Source organism: Ambystoma mexicanum, chromosome 10 (genome assembly GCF_040938575.1).
Source record: "Ambystoma mexicanum isolate Mex_15411 chromosome 10, UKY_AmexF1_1, whole genome shotgun sequence".
Lineage (NCBI taxonomy): Eukaryota > Metazoa > Chordata > Amphibia > Caudata > Ambystomatidae > Ambystoma > Ambystoma mexicanum.
Window position 1 is genome coordinate 260,104,888 of NC_090932.1, and position 19,443 is coordinate 260,124,330.

The 19,443-nt window shown below is 44.5% G+C and overlaps 1 protein-coding gene across 3 annotated transcripts in view; it reads left to right on the forward strand.

The window, feature by feature from the left end:
• Window positions 1-18,850, forward strand: part of LOC138491337 (natural cytotoxicity triggering receptor 3-like) — a 169,581-nt gene extending 150,731 nt beyond the window's left edge. For 2 of the 3 annotated variants that reach the window (XM_069617814.1, XM_069617815.1), the window contains 2 exons: window positions 6,931-7,071; window positions 16,223-18,850. In XM_069617814.1, the coding sequence (XP_069473915.1) occupies window positions 6,931-7,071; window positions 16,223-16,333 (252 nt within the window). In that variant the 3' untranslated portion in view covers window positions 16,334-18,850. The remainder of the gene's footprint in view (window positions 1-6,930; window positions 7,072-16,222) is intronic. The other variant, XM_069617816.1, reaches the window with a different exon arrangement.
• The last annotated feature ends 593 nt before the right edge of the window (window positions 18,851-19,443 follow it).

Genomic DNA, 19,443 nt, shown 5'->3' on the forward strand with positions numbered 1-19,443 from the left:
CCTTTGGCTCTCGAGTAGCACATTTTCTCGTTTTGCAGCATTTCAAAAGAACCTGTGTGTGCCTGGAAGGTCTTCTTAATTCTACATAGGGTGAAATGAAGGAGACACTGGGCATCTGCAAGAGGCAATTCTTGAGGCAGTAGTACCTTAGGTGTGCCTGAGGCGTGGACGATCAAGGAGCATACATAACAGCTCTCATTTGTTGTTTGCTTTGCAGTGGAGCTGATATCTGAATACCATTTATTTGATTAGTGTGGGTGTCTAGGGTCTTCTATTGTGTCTGGCCCCAGGCTAGAATACTCGTCATATTTGTTTCCTTCCAACCGCCCTCCTCCTTCTGCTGCTTTTGATGTAGCCTTTCAAATTCCTTGCTGCTTGCAATATTGTGCCCGCCCTTTTTCCCACTCATCATATAGGGCCAGAAATCTTTCAGTCATCTCTTCATTTTCTTCGTTTCTACTGGTGGAGGATTCATGTTTTGTGGATGGATTGACTGTTGGCGTGGGCAAGGTGGCGGTGGTGTCGTAGAACCATGATAAAACAGAAGGATTATGATCATTTAACCCATACACACTATATTCAGAGGCATTGTACTGGGAAGTTGGGCGTGGGGTCAGCCTATTGGTGGTGTCATATGGGTGCTGTGCATAATCAGGGTGAGTGTCATAACCCCATATGAGTTGGAAGCCATTGCAGATTAAATAGGCCCCTTCTTTAACCATCATTGTTCTATTCCCCATGTTGCTTCGGTTCCCCCCCATTCATCTTGATAGATATGAATGTAATAGCCCAATAAAAAACGAGACCAAACATCATTGTAAAGAATATGATTGCGCACACAAACAGACCACATTCATACAAATATCTACGCAAGTCAAAATTTTCGTTGACATTTCTATCTGCCCTAACATTAATCGGTGCGGGCTGCCCATTCATTGCCATGGTTTCTCCTATACATTAAAACATAAAAGTGCATTAAGCATCCTCAAAATGTTTGTATGTTATTTTCATTAAGGAGAGAGAGAGAGAGAGAGAGAAAGAGAGAGATGTTCATGTCATATTTTGAAAATGATATACATTTTACATGTTACACAGTCATTTTACTTCAGTTCTTTCTTTTTAACGTATACCTCTATCTAACGATAGAATGCAGATACATATGTGTTCTGTATTTATTGTGACACTGCCTCTGTGTCTTGCACTTCTTCATTCTGTGCTTGTCTGACACTATCGAAGGCCTTTCGCATGTCTGTTAAATGTATCCAATATCTCTGGCCCTTTACCTTCACTGCCGTTGGCGTGCAATATACTACTTCGTATGGGCCATGAAATCTTGGGGCATTCCACCTACACAAGAAACTCCTTACATACACCATCTCCCCTGGAATCAACTGACCCTGTGGGTTTTCTTCTGGGAGCGTTATTTCCTCGCTTCCTTCCTCATTTATGAACAGTTGTGCAAGCTGTTTTGCTATCATACGGGCTGCTTTTGTGAGTTTTGTTAAGTACTCATTGAACTCTTCACCCTGTACTGTGGCGCTTCTATGGGCGTCTGAATGTCTGCGGAGTGGGGAGTGTGCCGTGTGCATGCGCCTTCCTGTTACAATTTCGTGTGGTGACAGATGGTGGTCCTTGCTGGGCTGGTTTCTCAGCTCGAACAAGGCCAAAGGCAGACAGTGCACCCAATTTTTCTTGAGTGAGAAACATAATTTCGACAATCTCCCTTTAAGGAGGCCGTTGATTTTCTCAACTACGCCATTACTTTGTGGGTGATAAATCGAGCATAGTTTGTGTTTGATGCCTAACAAGGCTGTTACTTCTTTGAAGAGATCATTGACAAAATGAGTGCCATTATCTGAGCGAATTATGTCACAAATTCCCCAGCACGGGAATACCTTTGCAGCACATTTGGCATCCGGATGTGCACAAGGTCCTGCCTCAAGCCATCGTGAAAATGGACAAATCACTACTATCATGTAACGGGACCCATTGCACCTCTCTCCCATGTCTGCATAATCAATATGCAGCTCTCTGAAGGGGCCTGTTGGTTTTGGTATTGTTCCTCGTAATGTCCTTAGTGTCGTTCCTGAATTGTATATTTGGCACGTTGTACATTCCATTGCCATTTTTGAAAGTTGCTCCTGCAAACCTGGGACAAACCAATTCTCCTGAATCTCTGCAGCAATATGTTGTTTTGCATTGTGTGCTGGAAAGTGCAGTTGTTGAAATTCTATTTCTAATAATTTGATTGGCATCACTAACTTACCTGTGCTGAGCTGGCACAATAGAAGGTCTGTTGATGATTGGCTACACCCCCTTTTTTCCCAGAGTTCCTTTTCCTCTTTTGATGCCCCGTCTTGTAGCTCTAATATTTGTGACACGGACATGGCATTATAGCCATCTGGGAGGTCCTCTTCTACATGTTTCTGTATCTGTTACTCACCTGTTCTTTCTTTCATTAAGTAAGAAGCTTCCTTGGTAGTAGTGTCCGCTGCCGCGTTTCCCAAAGAGATGACATCTGTATTGCTTGTATGGGCCTGGCACTTCACTATAGCTACCATGGTGAGATCTTTTAATGCCTCTATCAGTTCTTTTAGAAGTTCCGCGTGCTGTACAGGTGACCCATCTGCCATGTGGAACCCTCTCCGTTCCAATCTTGCCAAGCCCCCGTGTACTGAAGTAGTCATGTAAGCTGAATCCGTGTATATTGTAACCGCACACCTCCTAGCTGCAGGCAATGCTTCAATGAGTGCTATGAATTCTGCAGCTTGTGCTGAGTACTGGGCGGGTAGGCGATGTTGTATTAACACTTCGTACTCACCTTGTTCTAACCTTACAACAGCTATTCCCACGAGTTTTTCGCCTGTCTCAGAATTTATTGATGCTGACCCATCTATGAAGAATAATTTTCTCTCATTCAGTGCGTTTTCGCTCACCATGGTGGTTTCTCCCTCCTCATCCCTGTATGTTGCACACTCGTGTGCTTGCTTGTCCTCCGCTGAGCACGGTTCTGTAATGAATCTGGCAGGGTTCACTGTCTTGCATCTCACTATGTGTATGTTTGCGCTGGACAGGTTTATCTCATATGCTGTGGCTCTTTGTGTTGTGAGTGTGCTTTTTGATCTTTCCAGGATTGCGAATAAGGAGTGTTCCACAATGTCACGGAAAATCCCATCACTATTGTTGCACTTTTCTCGATGGCGAACGCTGCGGCTGCGAGAGATTGCTTGCAAGCAAAGTGTCCTTGCATTACTGCATCCAGTGTGCCACTGTAGTAGGCTAAGGGCTTGTGTCCCAATGATGTCTTTTGTGTCAGTACTGCTGTCATGAGGGACCCCTTGCAGTGTGAAAACAGATAGAACTCGCGTTCATAATCTGGGTTCACGAGTACTGGGGCGCTTGAAATTAGTTCTTTGAGTGATGTGAAAGCATCATCTAGTTCTGCTGACCATTGTATTTCTGTGTTTTCGTTTTGAGCTTCCTTAAGTCCCTGCAGTAATGGTCTCGTATATGCTGCATAATCTAATATCCATGCTCAACAGTAGTTACACATCCCGAGAAAATGTTGCATTTCCTTCACTGTTTTTGGTCTCTCTACTGCTGCGATGGCAGCCACCCTGTCTGGTATGATTCTTTTACCCTCTTTTGAAATGAGCTGTCCCAGGTACAACCCTTCTCGCTGGCAATATTGCAATTTTCCTTTATCGACCTTGTAAACTTTATGGGCCAACAATGTCAAGAGAGTGATAGAATCTTTCCTACACTCCTCCTCATTTCTTCCGCAGATCAGCAAATCATCTACGTACTGAATAATTGTGCTGTCTGTTGTCACATTCCTTAGATCTTCATGTAGAATTCTGTTGAACATAGTTGGGCTTTCGCAGTACCCCTGGGGTAGTCTGCAATGTTCATACCTTTTTCTTCCCAATGTAAATGCTATTAGATATCTGCACTCTTCTGCAAGTTGTAGTGAGAAGACTGCGTTTTTCAAATCTACCACTGTGAAGTGAGACACATCTTTTGGGATGCTGCATATGATGGATGCAGGATTGGGGACCAATGGGAATTCTTTTAGGATGACGTCATTGAGTGGGCGTAGATCTTGGATCATCCTCCACGCCCCTCCCTTTGCTTTTTTAATGGGGTAGATACAGGTATTACATGGTGAGTTTGAGGGCACTACTATTCCCTGTGCTAATAATGCACTAATTGTTTCTTTTATCCCTTCTTCAGCTTCCGGGGACAGGGGGTACTCTTTTACTCTGGGCAGTATAGCTCCTGGTTTGAGTTTTATCTTAACTGGTGTCACCCCATGCAATAGTCCCACATCATGGGGGCCTGTGGTCCACAGGTCACCCGGCACTGATTGCATGTCATCATCAAAGAATGACGGTGGTGCTCCCACCACTGCCATTAGTTGCACTGGCACTTGTCTTGTCTGTATCATGATATCACAGGGGATTGCTATTTCCATTATTATTTCACCATCACTATCTGAATCGGTGAAGAGGTCGTCATCTGATAAATCTTGCAGTGCAATGTTGGCATTGATGCACAACACTGTGCGCCATTCACATCCGTTTATGTCCATTGCAATGACTGCTATTCTTTGGTCTGAGACTTGAACCGCATGTAAGTCTAATGACATCACTGTTCCAGGGACTATCTCCGGGCGTGCTATTGGGCGGAAAACAAATTCTGCAGGCACCCTCCATTCTAGGCGCTTCAACTCTGGGACCACCCGTGTCAATGTTTTTAACCACTGGATGAACATATCTGGGTCTACTGGTATGCCGCACACTTCTGGTGCTGTTGCTCGCAAATGCACTACCAGCATGACTCGCATAGGGCAAATCCCTGGTGTTGAGCAAACTATTCCTCTCTCTGTAAAGGATATGGTCATGTTGAGCTTACTGAGGAGATCCCTTCCCAATAAGTTAATCTGGGATTGTTCATAGTACAATAGGGGTGCTCTCACTGTTTTACCCCCTACTGTTACATCCAATTCTTCTTTGTAAGGAACTTCGACCACCGCCCCAGAGAACCCCAGCGTCTCCAATTGACGATTAGATACGGAAACCTGCCATCATGTAGGCATGATTTTTCGGCTCCCGAATCCACCATAAAAATGAATTGTTTGTTCCCTACCGCTGCCCCTATCAATGGTTCCTCTACTGCATCGATGGTTGTCGATAGTACTGGACACGCAGGTGCTCTCTGTGGGCTGTCCTATGCTGGAATTCTCGTGGTCCCCCCCTTGGCTGAAAACTTTTCCTGATACCACCGCCACTCTCCCATCTAGTGCAGGTGCACCATTTGCTGTTGTGGCGAAGGGGTTTCCCTGTGGGCATGGTATGTGTTTGTGGCATTGTGGGTGCTGTTGGACATTATGTGGGTGTTCCCTATGTTGTTCTGGGCACCTTTGTTCTTGCTGTCCCTGCCCCCCTCCCATTGGTAACCTTTATGGGCTTCCAGGATGCGGGTGACCATAGGGCTGGTCGTCTTGGTAATTATTGTTTGGCCTGCTTCTGCATTCTCGTGAGAAGTGTCCCCACCTCCCACAGTTCCAACAATTCCCTTGTCCTCCTCTAGGCCCTTGTCCCCCATACCCACCATTCCCTCCATGTCCTGGACCACCCCCTCTTCGCCCTCTGTACCCACCTCTTCCTCCTCGGGGGCTCCGCACTTGCCACTGCGGTCCTCGGTACTGCTCCTGTCCATTCCACTGTGACTGCCCATTGCGAGCCCTATTTGCTGCCATCCTTCCTTGTATCACTACTGATCCCTCCTCCTCCTCTGCGTCCCTATCTGTAGGGAATGCTGCTACAGCTGCGGCGACCTTCACCAGTTTCGTCTGTATTAACTTTGCTTCGTCTGCCAACCTTCTCTGTGCAATCTCCTTCTCCCTTTCTTTGATTCTTTTGCAGTGGTGAACTATTATACTTTGAATTTCAGGTCAGCCCTTCACTTCAATCCCTGCTATTTTATCGAGTGCTTTCTGAACTTCTTTTGGGAGCCCTCTCTTTATTATAAAGTAAAATAGGGATGTTGATTGATCCCAGGCCGTACTCGTTTCCGCTCTCCACATCTCATGCACCCGTAGAATGAAATCCATAGCATCTTCCCCATCATTCATGGTACACTGCATCACTGACTGTAAATCAACGATGTCTGGAAATGTCTCTCTCAACGCATCCCATACTCTTGCGCGTACTGTATTGAAGGAGGCTCCATCATGACGGTCACAATCTAATGTTATTCCCGGAAAACCAGCCTTTGCCCAGACCCTGTCTGCCTGGTCACCCACTGCTGATACCAACACACTTTTGACATCACCTACTGCTAACGACACCCCTGATGTATGCTTCTCAAATGCGTATATCCACTTACTTGCTCCTTCCAACAGCGGGGGCAATAATTTTAACAGGTTTGCCTTATCCATCTGAGCCCAGGGTATGTAATTTGGCCTCCCACCTCCTCTGTGTATCAATGGAAGCTGTAGTTTACTTTTGATTCCTTTTCCAGTACTCACCTTCAATCCTTTTCTCCCTAACGTGGCGATTCTTCCCATCCTGTTTCTTAGCCTCCCTGTCCACTCTTCTTCCATGGCCCTCCCCAGGGGTGTCTCATCAAACCTTCCCGACCTTCCTCCTGCTGTTACTCCCAGTCTTCCAGATTCCAGCTCAACGTCCTCTATATCACACCATAGCTCTTCCATTCCCCCAGTGGCCATTCCTTCCTCCCCTGTGTTTTCTCCAAGTTCATGTGGTTCCAATTCAATTATTCTAGTTGGTTCTTCCTGTATTCGGAATAGTATTTCCCCCTTTTTCCACCTCTCCTCGGAGGACCTGTCATGTGCTTGTGTCTGTGTTGTTTGCTCTGCTCTTGACATGCTTGTCCAACCTTGTTCACATATATTTTGCATTCTAGATAGCTCGCTCCGGGCCATTGAGAGTCGGGAGTCTAAATCTTCAGAATTTTTTGATGTCCACTGTGGGAGTACTTACCTGCCCGCTCATTCGGCGGCACTCGTATGGTGGCGGTGCTGTGGGACGTGGAGCGGCTGCGGAGGTAAGTGTTGGCACATACACAGGATCACTATACCCTTCGGCGGGCACTGGCTTATTTAGGAGGGGGTACAACTGCGTTACCTCTATTGACCCTTCTTTCCCCCTACCCTCACCTTCACTCTCGTTTGTTGCCAGGGGAGTGGTGGTAATGATGGGCTGCTCTGGTGTCATGTCTTTCTTTTTGAGTGGGGGCACCTCTTCAAATAGCCTCCAAAGATCGAGTATTTCTCTTCTATTATGGAATCGTTTTCCCCTGTACTTCATGAATATACATGTGGCTACTATGTCCAGGCCACTTTTATCAAACGACCCTCCTTGAGGCCATACCTGGGGTAGCCCTTCTCCCTTTAATTTCATGACCCACTGGTCATGGTACTTGGTTATGTGTTCTGCATAGCCAGGTAGGTTTTTACAAAAATGGGCCAGGGGTGTTTCAACCCCATGCTGTTCTCTAGTCGTTCACCCTCCTGTGTTACTTGTGACTATCACTGTGGTTCACCTGCGCACGTGTATGTGTGTTAGCACTACCAATTCTTAAATACTAAAATACTTCTACACAATATCTCTGTCTTGCACCTTACCAGATCACACTTACAATGACCATTTCACAGAAATCCCTGTTACCATTATTTTGACATTATTACTTTGCAGTGCAATTTTTTTAAATGGAAAAAACATAGCATATTCAACACATAATAGACATGCAACAAACATTTAACGTACTACACAGAACAAAGACCCTCCTTTTCCTTGCCCTGTAACTTTTCTTTAAAAGAAAAGACCCTCTGTCCCCCACCCAATTCTTCACTTCGACCTTTAATTTTAATAGGATATTCCCTGCTATTAATTCACCCAGAATAACAAGAAAGAGAAAAGCGTTTTCTAACCTATACACCGTGTCTCTAACTTCTCAGACACCTTTATTTCTATTTTCCACTGTTTCACTTAGTCCCAGTATTAGTCAAGATAGCACTATGCGGCGCCGCTTTCTACCCCTTTGCAGAGCTAGGTTCCCATCTTCCTTTTTTTACCTTATTAGCCTAATGGCCATATGCAGAGAAAGAGAATAGTATTAATGAATTGAAGTACCAGTCGATTTACGCCTAAGGAAAATCCACTCCTCGTCTCACTTGACCTCGTACACTCAGGTCTCTATACCTCTCCTTTTATTGTCACTCGCACTTAATACTCACATGCCCGTCTTGATCGAGACTCTCTGGACTTGGTCCGTCCAGGCGCCGCTGCCTCACACTCAATGGCTGCCCCCGGCTCTGGCGAGCGGTACTAAGGGTTTTTTGGAGTGGGACTCGTACCCTTTCGCCCTACTGCGTGCACACGTCTAAGCGTACCAGTTGCCGTAGGCTGGCAGCTCTCTTGAGCGGGCGCACCGTGTGTCTCCACTGCGGCTGGGGACGTCTCGTGCCAAAAGGGGACAATAACGACGAATCATGCCGGGGTCACCACTGAAAGTAAGCGTCCCCCAATAGGGCAGTAACCCCCCTTTATGAGAGGCAATAATGGACACACCCCGGGAGGGAATGAGACCACGGCCAAGTGCGGGTGAAGTTAAAAGGTTTTTATCTAAATCAATATAGGGCATGAAAAGGACTCTGCAAACTCCGAGAGTGCTCTGTCTGACAATAGCAAAGACAGTTGGTTATATTACAAAAACACGTCATGCATGAGCTAAGCTATAGGGGCCACATAGTCTTGGGGATTGGATGGTGATGTCTAGCTACTATGTAGTATATGTGCTCGGTGCTCCATGATTGGCGGGGATCCACGTGGTGGCATCACGAAGAGCTTGGGTAAGCTGGGCTTGTCGGGGTGGAGCTCCAGGGCACTGGCTGTCAACAGAGATTCACCACTTTGGTTCTAGAAACGTGCCCTTCTGGCCATTCATGCACATTCATCACACTCCTTTATGCCAGGTTGTTATGTAAAACTTCTAACATATCGATATGATACCTGGGTGGGGACACAGGAGAACAGTATGCAATAGAGGCCTCCTTCATACATCATCGTAAAGGTGTCATTTACAAAGGGGTCCAGTCTCATGGGTCCAGGTGTCTTAACAGGGGGCACGGGTCAAGCCGCCTTCGTCAGTAAATGATGGTTCTGGGGGATGTTTGCACAAGGACGGATAACTGTCTTTGTGGTCTGTTGGATTTGAGGTGAACTGGAATACTATTAGGTCAGAAGGGGCACCTGGCTGGCACCTCAAAGGTAGTGGGATTTAGAGAAAGGTAGCTTGTAATTCATTTGGCCTGGCCATGGCAGAACACAGTGGTTGTATGGCGGTCTCTGACATGGGGGAGGTAAATACTTGAAGCAGGTCCAGCAGGAATGTGGGGAGGTGAGGCTGTGCTGCTTGAACACCAGCGAGACCCGGCGGGCCTTGGCGGGAGGAGGGGGAGATGGCCTTGTAACTTTGTGCGATTCTCTATTCACGGGGCTGCACAAATACTGTTAGAGGGGACAGATGCTAAAGCTGGGAGCATTAGGAAAATTACACCTTTTCTGCCGTTTACATATGCTTACATTGCTAGGTTCACAACAATGGAGGTTTTCCGTTGGCACATACAGTACATATCATTAGTCGGTCTTATACTTGCAATTGATGAGAGAGATAACATATAACAAACGTGAGGTAGTGTCAGGTTGGGTTATGTACTTGGGAATAAGAAAGCAATGTGTTAATCTAACATTTTGATTATAGAAAATCTGGCTCAATGCCCTAGATGTCCTACATGCAATGCAATCATGTTTTATCACATCATACACAAGCATTTTATATATTGCTTTTTCAATGACCCTTTTTACAATAGCAGCAAACATTAGTTGGCACAAAGTGGATTTTCAAGTGATCATACATTAAACATTAGAGCACAGGGAGTCTTGGGGCGGGCGGGGGTCATCTTGCTTCAATACGAGTTACTGGCATTATACGTTTTACCACTTTTTAACACACATCTTAGCAGCATGGATAAGACTGCGAAACTCGAGAGTTTTACACCCATGCTTTAGTATTTCATCTGGGGGAACTGGGCTGGGGGTTATGAACACCATGTATCACCAGTGCGGGGGTTAGGCGCAGGGTCGGGGTATGCTTTTGTTCTTTCTCAGATCCCAACTACAAGTCCGGTCACTTCGAGGGCAATGATGTACTGCAGAAGGTAAATGATTCAGTGTTTGTTCTGTTACTTGTTCGTGTCTAGTTGCTCATGAGAACAGGCTTTCAGCGGATCTGCCATGGGGTGGAGGCTGGTGGGGAAGTTCAAGACTCTGTGTGCATGGTCGAGTGGGGGCTGAGCTGCAGCTTTTGTACGCAGGCTCTTCTGCTGAGGCCTGGGTTCTGTACACTTAAAATTGAGTCTTTGCGTGTTACAAAATGGTGTCTATGTTATGCTATACTATGGGCCGTGCAACCTCACGTGTCGATCAGCAGCCACCCTGCCTCCCGGGCCCAGGTGCATGAGGGGCTGCCGACGATTCATGAGCCTCACTTGGGTGGGCAATGTGGGGGACAGGGGTCCTAAAGACCTGTCCTCCCATACATAGCCAATCAAATATATCTCAAAATCCAGTGCGAATGCACTTCGGTACACTCAAGGCCCACACAGTCTTCCCTAAAGACCAGACTGCCCATAGATTACTGCTAACATGGCTTTCTAAAATCAACCCTACTGGGCAGGAGGTCACCGTAGTTATGATGAACAAGGAGACTCTGAGAGTGTAGCCAAAACCCATTCAAGATAGGGTGGAGAGCAGTCAAGGCTTAGTCTCATGAGAGTGTAAGTGTGGTCAGGGGCCCTAATGCGTTCTCACAGAATAACACAATAATTGAGCTCAGACACTATGTTATAAAAATACAGTTATTTATTTAGGCTTTTAGAACACTCTAAGAAATGAAACTATCAGGTAGTATTATCACACAAAACCATATAATTACTATAATTATAATTGTTCTTTTATAACGCGCTTAATACTGGACACCGGTTTGTAAGCGCAAGATTGGGATTTGAACCTGTGTTGCTATGCGCTGTCTTGCTTCCAAGACAAACAAGTTGCCTCTGAGCCCACATATATATACATTCACCAGTAGGTTAATGCACAGTACATAAGTAAGTAACTAACCAGTTGAAATAGGTAAGTACATAGCTGTAGGTAAAATTATGAGACAGAATCAGTATATAGGTGCAGTCCAGTGTTTTTGGGAAATCAATTCAATATGATCTTATGGATGTAAGAGGATGTGGGGGCGAAGGTAGCAGCCATGTCACTGCGATGTAGAGTTACAATGATAAAGAAACCGATGTCCACTGGTCGTGGAACACTCGCATCCCCTGCACACCTAATGTGTTTGTTTAACAAACAATGGTTATGAAATACTAATATCAACAAATTAAGAAATAAGGCCAGTCATGCAGTTTTATAAAAAAGAATGTTAATGGAAAAAATAGAAAATAAAAATAGCATCAAATTTACACATGTATGTTCAAATCATATTCAAATCAATTCATCAATATTTTTCTGATTCATGTATTTTACATAGAATTGCTTCTACTCTACGTGTTTCTGGACAACCGCCACTTCATCAGGGGCATAAGTTCCCACTGTATGTCTTTCATTAACCTTACCCATGATCTACATTTCACATAGAGTGTGGAGAATAGAGTTCATTAGCTCTTAAGTACTAGTTGATAATATATACCGCAAACTATACACTGTATCTATCATGTCCCATCCCTAGTCATTACATTCAATTGGTAGAGATAAGGAGAAGATATTCGTGGATGACGCTCCTCCATTCTTAGTTGCTTGGGAGATCAGCAATTAAACCTATACTATGGACAAGATCTGAATTAGAGTCTGTCATATATCTAAACATTTTGAACATTCGGTGTCTCCAAGAATGGGATTAGTCGATCCTCTTAGCTTGCTACAGGTGTATGGGACGACACTCTACGTGGTCTGATTTGTTTTGCTGCCTATGAACAATAATACTCAGTCAGAAAATGGAAGATCTATAGATATACATCTAATCTCTCCAAAGTGCAACATAATAGTATTACAGGACCATACCTAAGTTCCCAGCAATGTCATAATAATGCGAAGAGGGTGCACTCCTCTGAGTTCAGGTCAAGAAGTAGTGGCCACTGATGTCGACCCGGTCCCACATGGACAAGAATATGGGACATATGTTAGGTTAGTTAGTTTGTTAGTTTGTTAGTTTGTTTATTAATTTGTAGGGCACACCAAGCCCTAAGGTAATTGGGCACAACAAAGTATAAAGGAATATTTAAAAGCTTAGTTACATAGAGAGAAGATACAGTAAGGTACAAGCATATATTACACATTCAATAGACCTGGTGAGGTGAATACACGACGTAGGAAACAATACAGTAGGAGGACAGGTACAAAGGGACAGGCAAGTGCAGGAGAGCTTCAGAAGTTAGGTACATAGATGCATATTTGTTAGTCGTGCTGGTCGTTGGAGCGTAGCCATTTAGTGCCCCTACTTGATCATTAATATATTATGGTAGTCTCTGCCGAAGCTTACCTTTGTGGAGCTTTGCAAAAGGTGTGTTAGGGTGAGGAGTTCCTTAGTCAATCATCATAAAATTATGAGAGCCAGTCGCAAGTACAAGTCCAGTTCAGTCCATACAATTTATGGGTCCTGGTGCCCAATACGCACAGTTTCCAAAACATGGTTTCTCTAAAGAAGGTATTCTGTACAGGGATTCAATGGGCTTGTGATGGTAATTCAAAAGAGTTCCATACTATTTCAAAGTTCAGCAACAATTTGTCAGAAGATAGGTAAGTTCTACTCTCTCTTCTAGACACAATGCTAACCCAGGGCCAGAATACTTGAACCAGGTTCGATGACCAAAGGTAAGTAAGAGGGAAATAGGAGACAATGGGCTTTGCACCGATTGTTTTCCTACGGAGGACAGGGGGACAGGCACAGGTATGCTTACTTACTCGCCTGACTATGTTTTCCCAGGAGTAACAACGTATCATCTGGAGTTCACTGGGAGCATGGTCTTCCATCCTTTTTTGAGGTGAGAGGTGTCCAGGGATGGCAGGTTCGAGTGCTCTTCCAGTCGGATGCAACTGCAAGATGCAAGCCCAGTCAACATTTGCAGGCGATGACAGGCGTTGTACCAGTTGTGGCCAAGGAAGCAGCTCCAGGAAAGGTTCCCTTGCTGATAGGAAGCTGAAAATGCTTATGGTGACTTATGGCACAAGCTGATGACCACTCATGTTCTGAGCTTGAACTCAGAATGGGGACGATTGTGGCAGGATAGCCCATGAAGGAGATGGTACGTCCAAGGGCAGGCCAGAAACACTTCTGAAGGTTTTCTGGGCATGCTACCTCCAGAGAATATTGAGACTAGCTGGTCCCACTAGTCCATGGGCTGAGCCATTGACAAGGGTCTTCGGAGAACAGTCCTTCACCGGGCCAATCACTGCAGGGGATGTTGGTCCACTGCAGAAGTCGTCCTCAAATCCTCAATGGGCTGCTCTTCTTCAAAGGATTCTTGAATCCAACATAGATCTGAAGAATGGTTACAAGAGTCATCCTCTTACCCAAAAATCGACCTGAAAGCACATCCAAGCCCACCAATGGAGAAGATCTGTGCCATTAAATGGCCAGTAGTCATCCAATCAGGGAAAACTACTGGTTTCACATCCACGCCAGTTTTCTGGCACCAGGGATGTAGACCGAGTCTAGACAGTCTCAGACCCCTTCCTGTGGCACACACACACAAAGGCTCAGAGCCCACAAAAGAAGCAGCTTTCACAGGTAAGTGCATGAACCTATATGGGATTTCCTGATCTAGGAAGCCAATAAGAATGCCAAACTACAATATGGCCAAAGAACAAGTGAAAATCTTGTGGCACAGCCATTTTAAGGTACTAGCCATGTTTCGTAGCGATAGGTGATAAACACAAATGTGCACATAAAGCAATAAAGGACATCGGTACAAATGTTAATTCTGCTACCAGTTTGTCTTCAGGCACATATAAAAGTACTCAGGTGTAAAAAATCGCACTGTAATGTGCTGTGTGCAATGTAAAAATACAAGAATTCAAAAGGGAACAAGGCTATTACTGACAGTCTGAAGGACTAGTCAGTTTCCCCATAACAAATGAGCAAAAGGCAAGGGAATTGAAGCTGAAGGCTCAGGTCAGTTTGACAAAAATGCAAAAAGAATGAGGTTCCATAGAAAATTATGGAGGGACATTTGCAAAAAGAAAATCTTTCCTAACAATGCTCCAAAATGTTGAGACACAAAGACCAATGGTGAATCTATAATGAGTAAAGTTTAGCATTCGGATACATTCCCAAGAGAAAGAGATTAAATCCTTCTTGTGCACCAAGAACAAAAAAAGCCCCAGTGGCTGGATTTTTTGATTTTATTATTATACTTTCGGCTGATTAAGCCTTTCATAACAGAAAGATAACATAGCACCTCACATACAAAATACACTCAAATTGGAAAAAAGTACAATGATCTATGGTACAGAATATATGCATAGGAAACAATACAATCAACAATAACAAATTAAAAAACATACTCAAAGATGTCCAATATCAGTTTTCAAAGCCACTGACAAATGACTAACTGAATGATACTCCCTGGTAGAGGAAGATCATGGAGCATTAAACTTGATCACATGCAGCCCCTGGCAGATAAAAAACCTGAAAGCCCAGAGATCAACGACCATCAATCTTGCTGGTGCTTTGTCTCCAGCTCCCAAAAATGAAATGTGCAGGTGATTTGGTGATGTTCATATCGAAATCCTTCAAAAGGAAGGAAATTGCGGCATTCAAATGATCTAAGAGGCCTTCGTTTGGTAGCAGTGAACGATGCATATTGAGCTTAATTGAACATATGCTGGACAGACTGAGAAAATATTAAAGATTTTCATCCTCCTCTTCACACATTTTACACATGGATCTCACCACATAGTCCAATCCCTTCAAATTTCCCATGAGTGATAAGGAGTCAGCTCAGTTCAGAGCGAAAACACATCTGATTTTAGGGTTGGTGAGATTTTTCAAGTAAGGTTGATGCCCACTACAACCCAAAAACAAAGACGTGATGGCCAGAAGGCTACGATTGAATCTTAACCTCTGGCATTGCTCTGGGCAACACTCCAGACCATTGTTCTTCGGCTGCAAAGCCATTTCAAGAGGGGGGAAAGACCATATGCAAATCAGGCTTGGTCCCACCCCAAAAGGGGCAGTTCAGCCCGAACTGCTAGCTCACATCCCTTCTGCATGAGAGCACAAGCATCCCCAGACATATTTCGGCCTTATCGGGCCTCATAAGTGAGGAGTAGCTTGGGTCTCTAGGCCCGGCAGGCACGGGACCCACGTCTGGGCATACCCATCCCACTCGGGGTGACAAAGCAAAAACAAAGAGGTGATGTCTGGAAGGTTTACAACCACAACCTACATATATGTCTGCCTATCCTACTTGGGCCAGATGTGTCAGCTCACCCTCCTCAGTCATCCTTGTTCTCTCCAGTTCCAGTATTCATGCAAACGTAAAATCAATCACATGCTAAAAGTAAGCGTACCCCATAATAATCTATTGTAAATGCATTGTTCTAAGCATAGTTTGCAGGTGTCATTTACCTTCTTTACAAAACGGAGCGTAAAGGGAAAGGGCAAATGCAATTTGGCTCCTTTTTGCTAAAGTTTAAAATGACATGCATGGGGCTTAACAGCACATAATTGCTAACGGTAGCTGTTCCCTGCAAGCAATATGTAGTTACTGTACCATACTTTCATGAAGATGATGGCATTGATCTGTGTCTACAGCTCTGATTCTCCATTGTCTCTGGGGGGATCAGAGGGCAATTCAGCTGGCATCTTTATCTCTGGGAACCATTTGCAATCTACAAAAGACAGGAGAAACACACTGCACAAGCCCAAGTGCCCAGAGATATGTGTTTGTCTTATCATTAAGCCCTCTCTCCTGATGCTCCCTCAATGGTGCTGGGTTCACAGACCTTTGACATCCCGTGTTGCTGATTGCTGCAGGAGAAGTGCAACTCTCTTCGTTGTAAATTCTGATCTTTGGTGTAATATCTGCAATTCTTATACACCTATGTTTTTTTTTCTTTTTAAACAGGAAACATTATCAGATCCATATGCGCTGCTGAGATTTGGACAAGATACGTATGGAATCCAGCCTTTCCAACTGAATCCGGAAGCGTTTGTCTACCCAGAAATAGGGGAATAGCTGGAATAGTCCCCACATTCCATGTATTCAAGGAAGATGGCTAGAATTCCTGCCCCTTTGAACATCTTCTCATCTTTTGTGAAGCAAATATCTCTCAATGTTATTAAAATGCGTATGGAAGACGTGTCAGGTCTCAATCAATTATCGTTGTTCTTGAAGGATTTCCAGAATGACAGATATTGCTATGCTGCAGAAATGGAGCTGGCCAATCCGATATCAGAAATGGCTGTGCTGAATGGTTAAGTCAGCAAGACAGTGCCCAGACTTCTACAGCAACCCCCTTGAATTGAAACACATTTAGGCGATGCTTGACTCGTGCTTTTTATTTCTATCTGTGTTACATGTGGTTTGCCTTGGTAATAAAATGGGTGAGAAGTATGTTCAGTGGAATAGCGCCTAGAGGATGTGGAGTAGAAATGTTGTGTATCTGTAATACCCCCAGGCATCTGCAATCTTCACAAAGGTATTCTTTACTTTCATTGAAATGTATTTTTCCAAATATCAGCTTGAGGGATGCATTCTGATCAACTGGATATACCCAGAGGTTTCTAAACTGGACCAGAGTATGGAACCTGTGTTGCTCTGTGTCGTCTTGCTTCAAAGGCTAGCACGTTGCCACTGAGCTATCCTCCTGAGACTTGAGTGAAAAGATGTCTTCACTGATACCCAATGAACCAGTAAATGAGGCTCCTTCCTCGAACACACACCAGGACTTAAACCCGTCCCCTCAATTTCACATTGCCTTGAAAATGACCCCTGAGTGTTGAAAACATATCGACTAAATGAATAAAAACACTTGTTCCAGGACTCCAATAAACAAGTGTCTGACTCATTAATAGAGCGTTTCAACTCTCGTTCCTTCCATAGTATCTAGCCCGACTGTGCAGGGTCTCCAACCTCCTTTTTGCAGTCACAGTTCAGGACAGTGGGGCACTGTCCTAAGAGGCACCAGCAAAAACAGCAGGGTACACCCAGAAGTACTAATCAGACGCAGTCGTTCCAACCTTCTAGTGTTCCCAACTCATAAGTAATAAGGAGGCATTAGATTCCTAAAACAGCTGCTTCGGTGGCATCATCCTTTTTTACATTTTATTTTGTTTATTAATTTGTCATGTGATCACATAATACTTACGACTGTCTCCCCCAGCCCCCACCGTTCTCCCCAAATCCCTCCCTAATCCCAACTCAAACCAGAACCGTGAACACAGCTATCTTCTCTCGAAAGTTTTTTTTTTCTTCTTTTTCTCCTTAGTCGACTGTCCCATAGGTATTTAGGGCTTCCAATGAGCTCTTGGTTTCCATTCCCCTCATCAAGTTGTTTCCCTTCCTCAGGTCGGTGCATATGTCTAGTATACTCGGTGGCATCATCCTTGATACTGTATATCTCTTTCCATTCCATGGCTAGGGAGAAAGCCAGATGGTAATGGGGTGAGATGTTTGTGTGCATCTTAATGTTTGTAATAAAGAAGCTATTGTTTTGTAAACATGTTTATGGCGGTCCGGTTGAAAATGTGCTTATAGTTTTTGATGATGTTTGGCAAAAGCTTTACCTTTTTGAGAACGGCTTTGTCAATGGCTCATTTGTGGATGGTTTAGACAATGGCCCTCATTACAACACCGGTGCTAAACCATGGCGCTATTAGCACCACGGTTGGTGCCGGTGTTGTAACAAGTCTGCCATGGGAAATAGGGAAATACCGCCCCATTCCAAGGTTGGCGGGGCGGTATTTCTCCATTTCCCCATGGCCCTTCCCCATTCCCATTCTTGCCCCATAGGGCTCAATGGGAATGGGGAAGGCGGCAATTACGGTACCGCAAATTGTGGTACCATAATTGCCTGCGAGGTCCCTTTGCGGGTCCCTACTTTAGCGGCCGGTCCAGACCAGCCGTTCAGGTCGGGTCCCGCAAAAGGACCTCGTAGTAAGGCGCTAAGTGTTTAACGGCGCTGCTGCCTTTTACGACGCCGTTAACCACTTAGCGCCAGGGTCGTAATGAGGCCCAATCCTTTCTTTGAAAAGGCTGGTTTGCCTCCTGCATGGGGATGCATTTCTGTATTCACTCTTTGCAGAGTTTGATGGGGATGATGTCTGAGTGAGGTGCGGTCACTATGCTGAGAGTTTATATTGAATTCAGGGATTTGTCTTTTAGGACTGCATTTGCTAGGAGCACAAAGAGGTTGAGGCTAAGGCTTTGTTGAAAATTATCTGTGGTTTCTGATTTTGTGAATAAAGAAAGCTCTCTTTGCAGATTTATTCAAGGTAATTAGTTTGTGTTTTAGATGATAAGTCGATTAGTCTGAGCAGTTAGAAATTTGTAATTAATGATTTGTGATTCCAAATGATTATTTCTTGCGGTAGATATTACTTTTTAACCATGAGGCAATTCTAATTTATAATTTTTTGCATGTTTTTTTAATCTTGAGATGAATTTAAAATGTTAGTTTGTAGCATCGATATTTTATGGAATTTAAAATTATTTTATTATTCCAAAATAAAGAATTAACTGTCTTGCTGTTAATATAGTGTGCTGTCTTCTGTATTTTAGAGATGGCTCTCCCCAAAGGGGAAGCAATGTGTATACAGGGAAACCTTAGGCAGGGGAGCATGGGACACAATATACTAATATGGAATCAGGGAGCCCATGTCGGAATCAGGCGGCTGCCATGATAAGGCTGATTAAAAGTTGTTGGTCTTCCTGCTTATGTTCTAGGCCTGCAGAGCTGCAATGAATAGGAGTGGACCACCTGGCCCCATCATCCAATCCAGTCCTTTCACCACCAACTGGCTCAGGTGTCCCGATAGAACTCTCATTACCCTTCCTTTCACAATGACTACATGTTCTTTGGGGGCTCTCTATTTTGTGTCCAGACCTATGACCAAAGCTGGCTCTGAAAGGGCCTTGCTTCAATCTTAAGATTTTCGCTTTCTCCTAAACCAGAGGGAACCTAGATTGGCGTTCCCTTCCTGTGTCCTGTTGGGCACAGCTCGATTACAAGCCTCCAAAAGCCCCTCAGCTTCCATTGACCAATTGCTCTTTGGGTCCTCTCATGTTGGGAGTTGCAGATGTCTGAGGTCTGGTAACTGGAGGATCCCCAGGCTTAGCAGACCTTC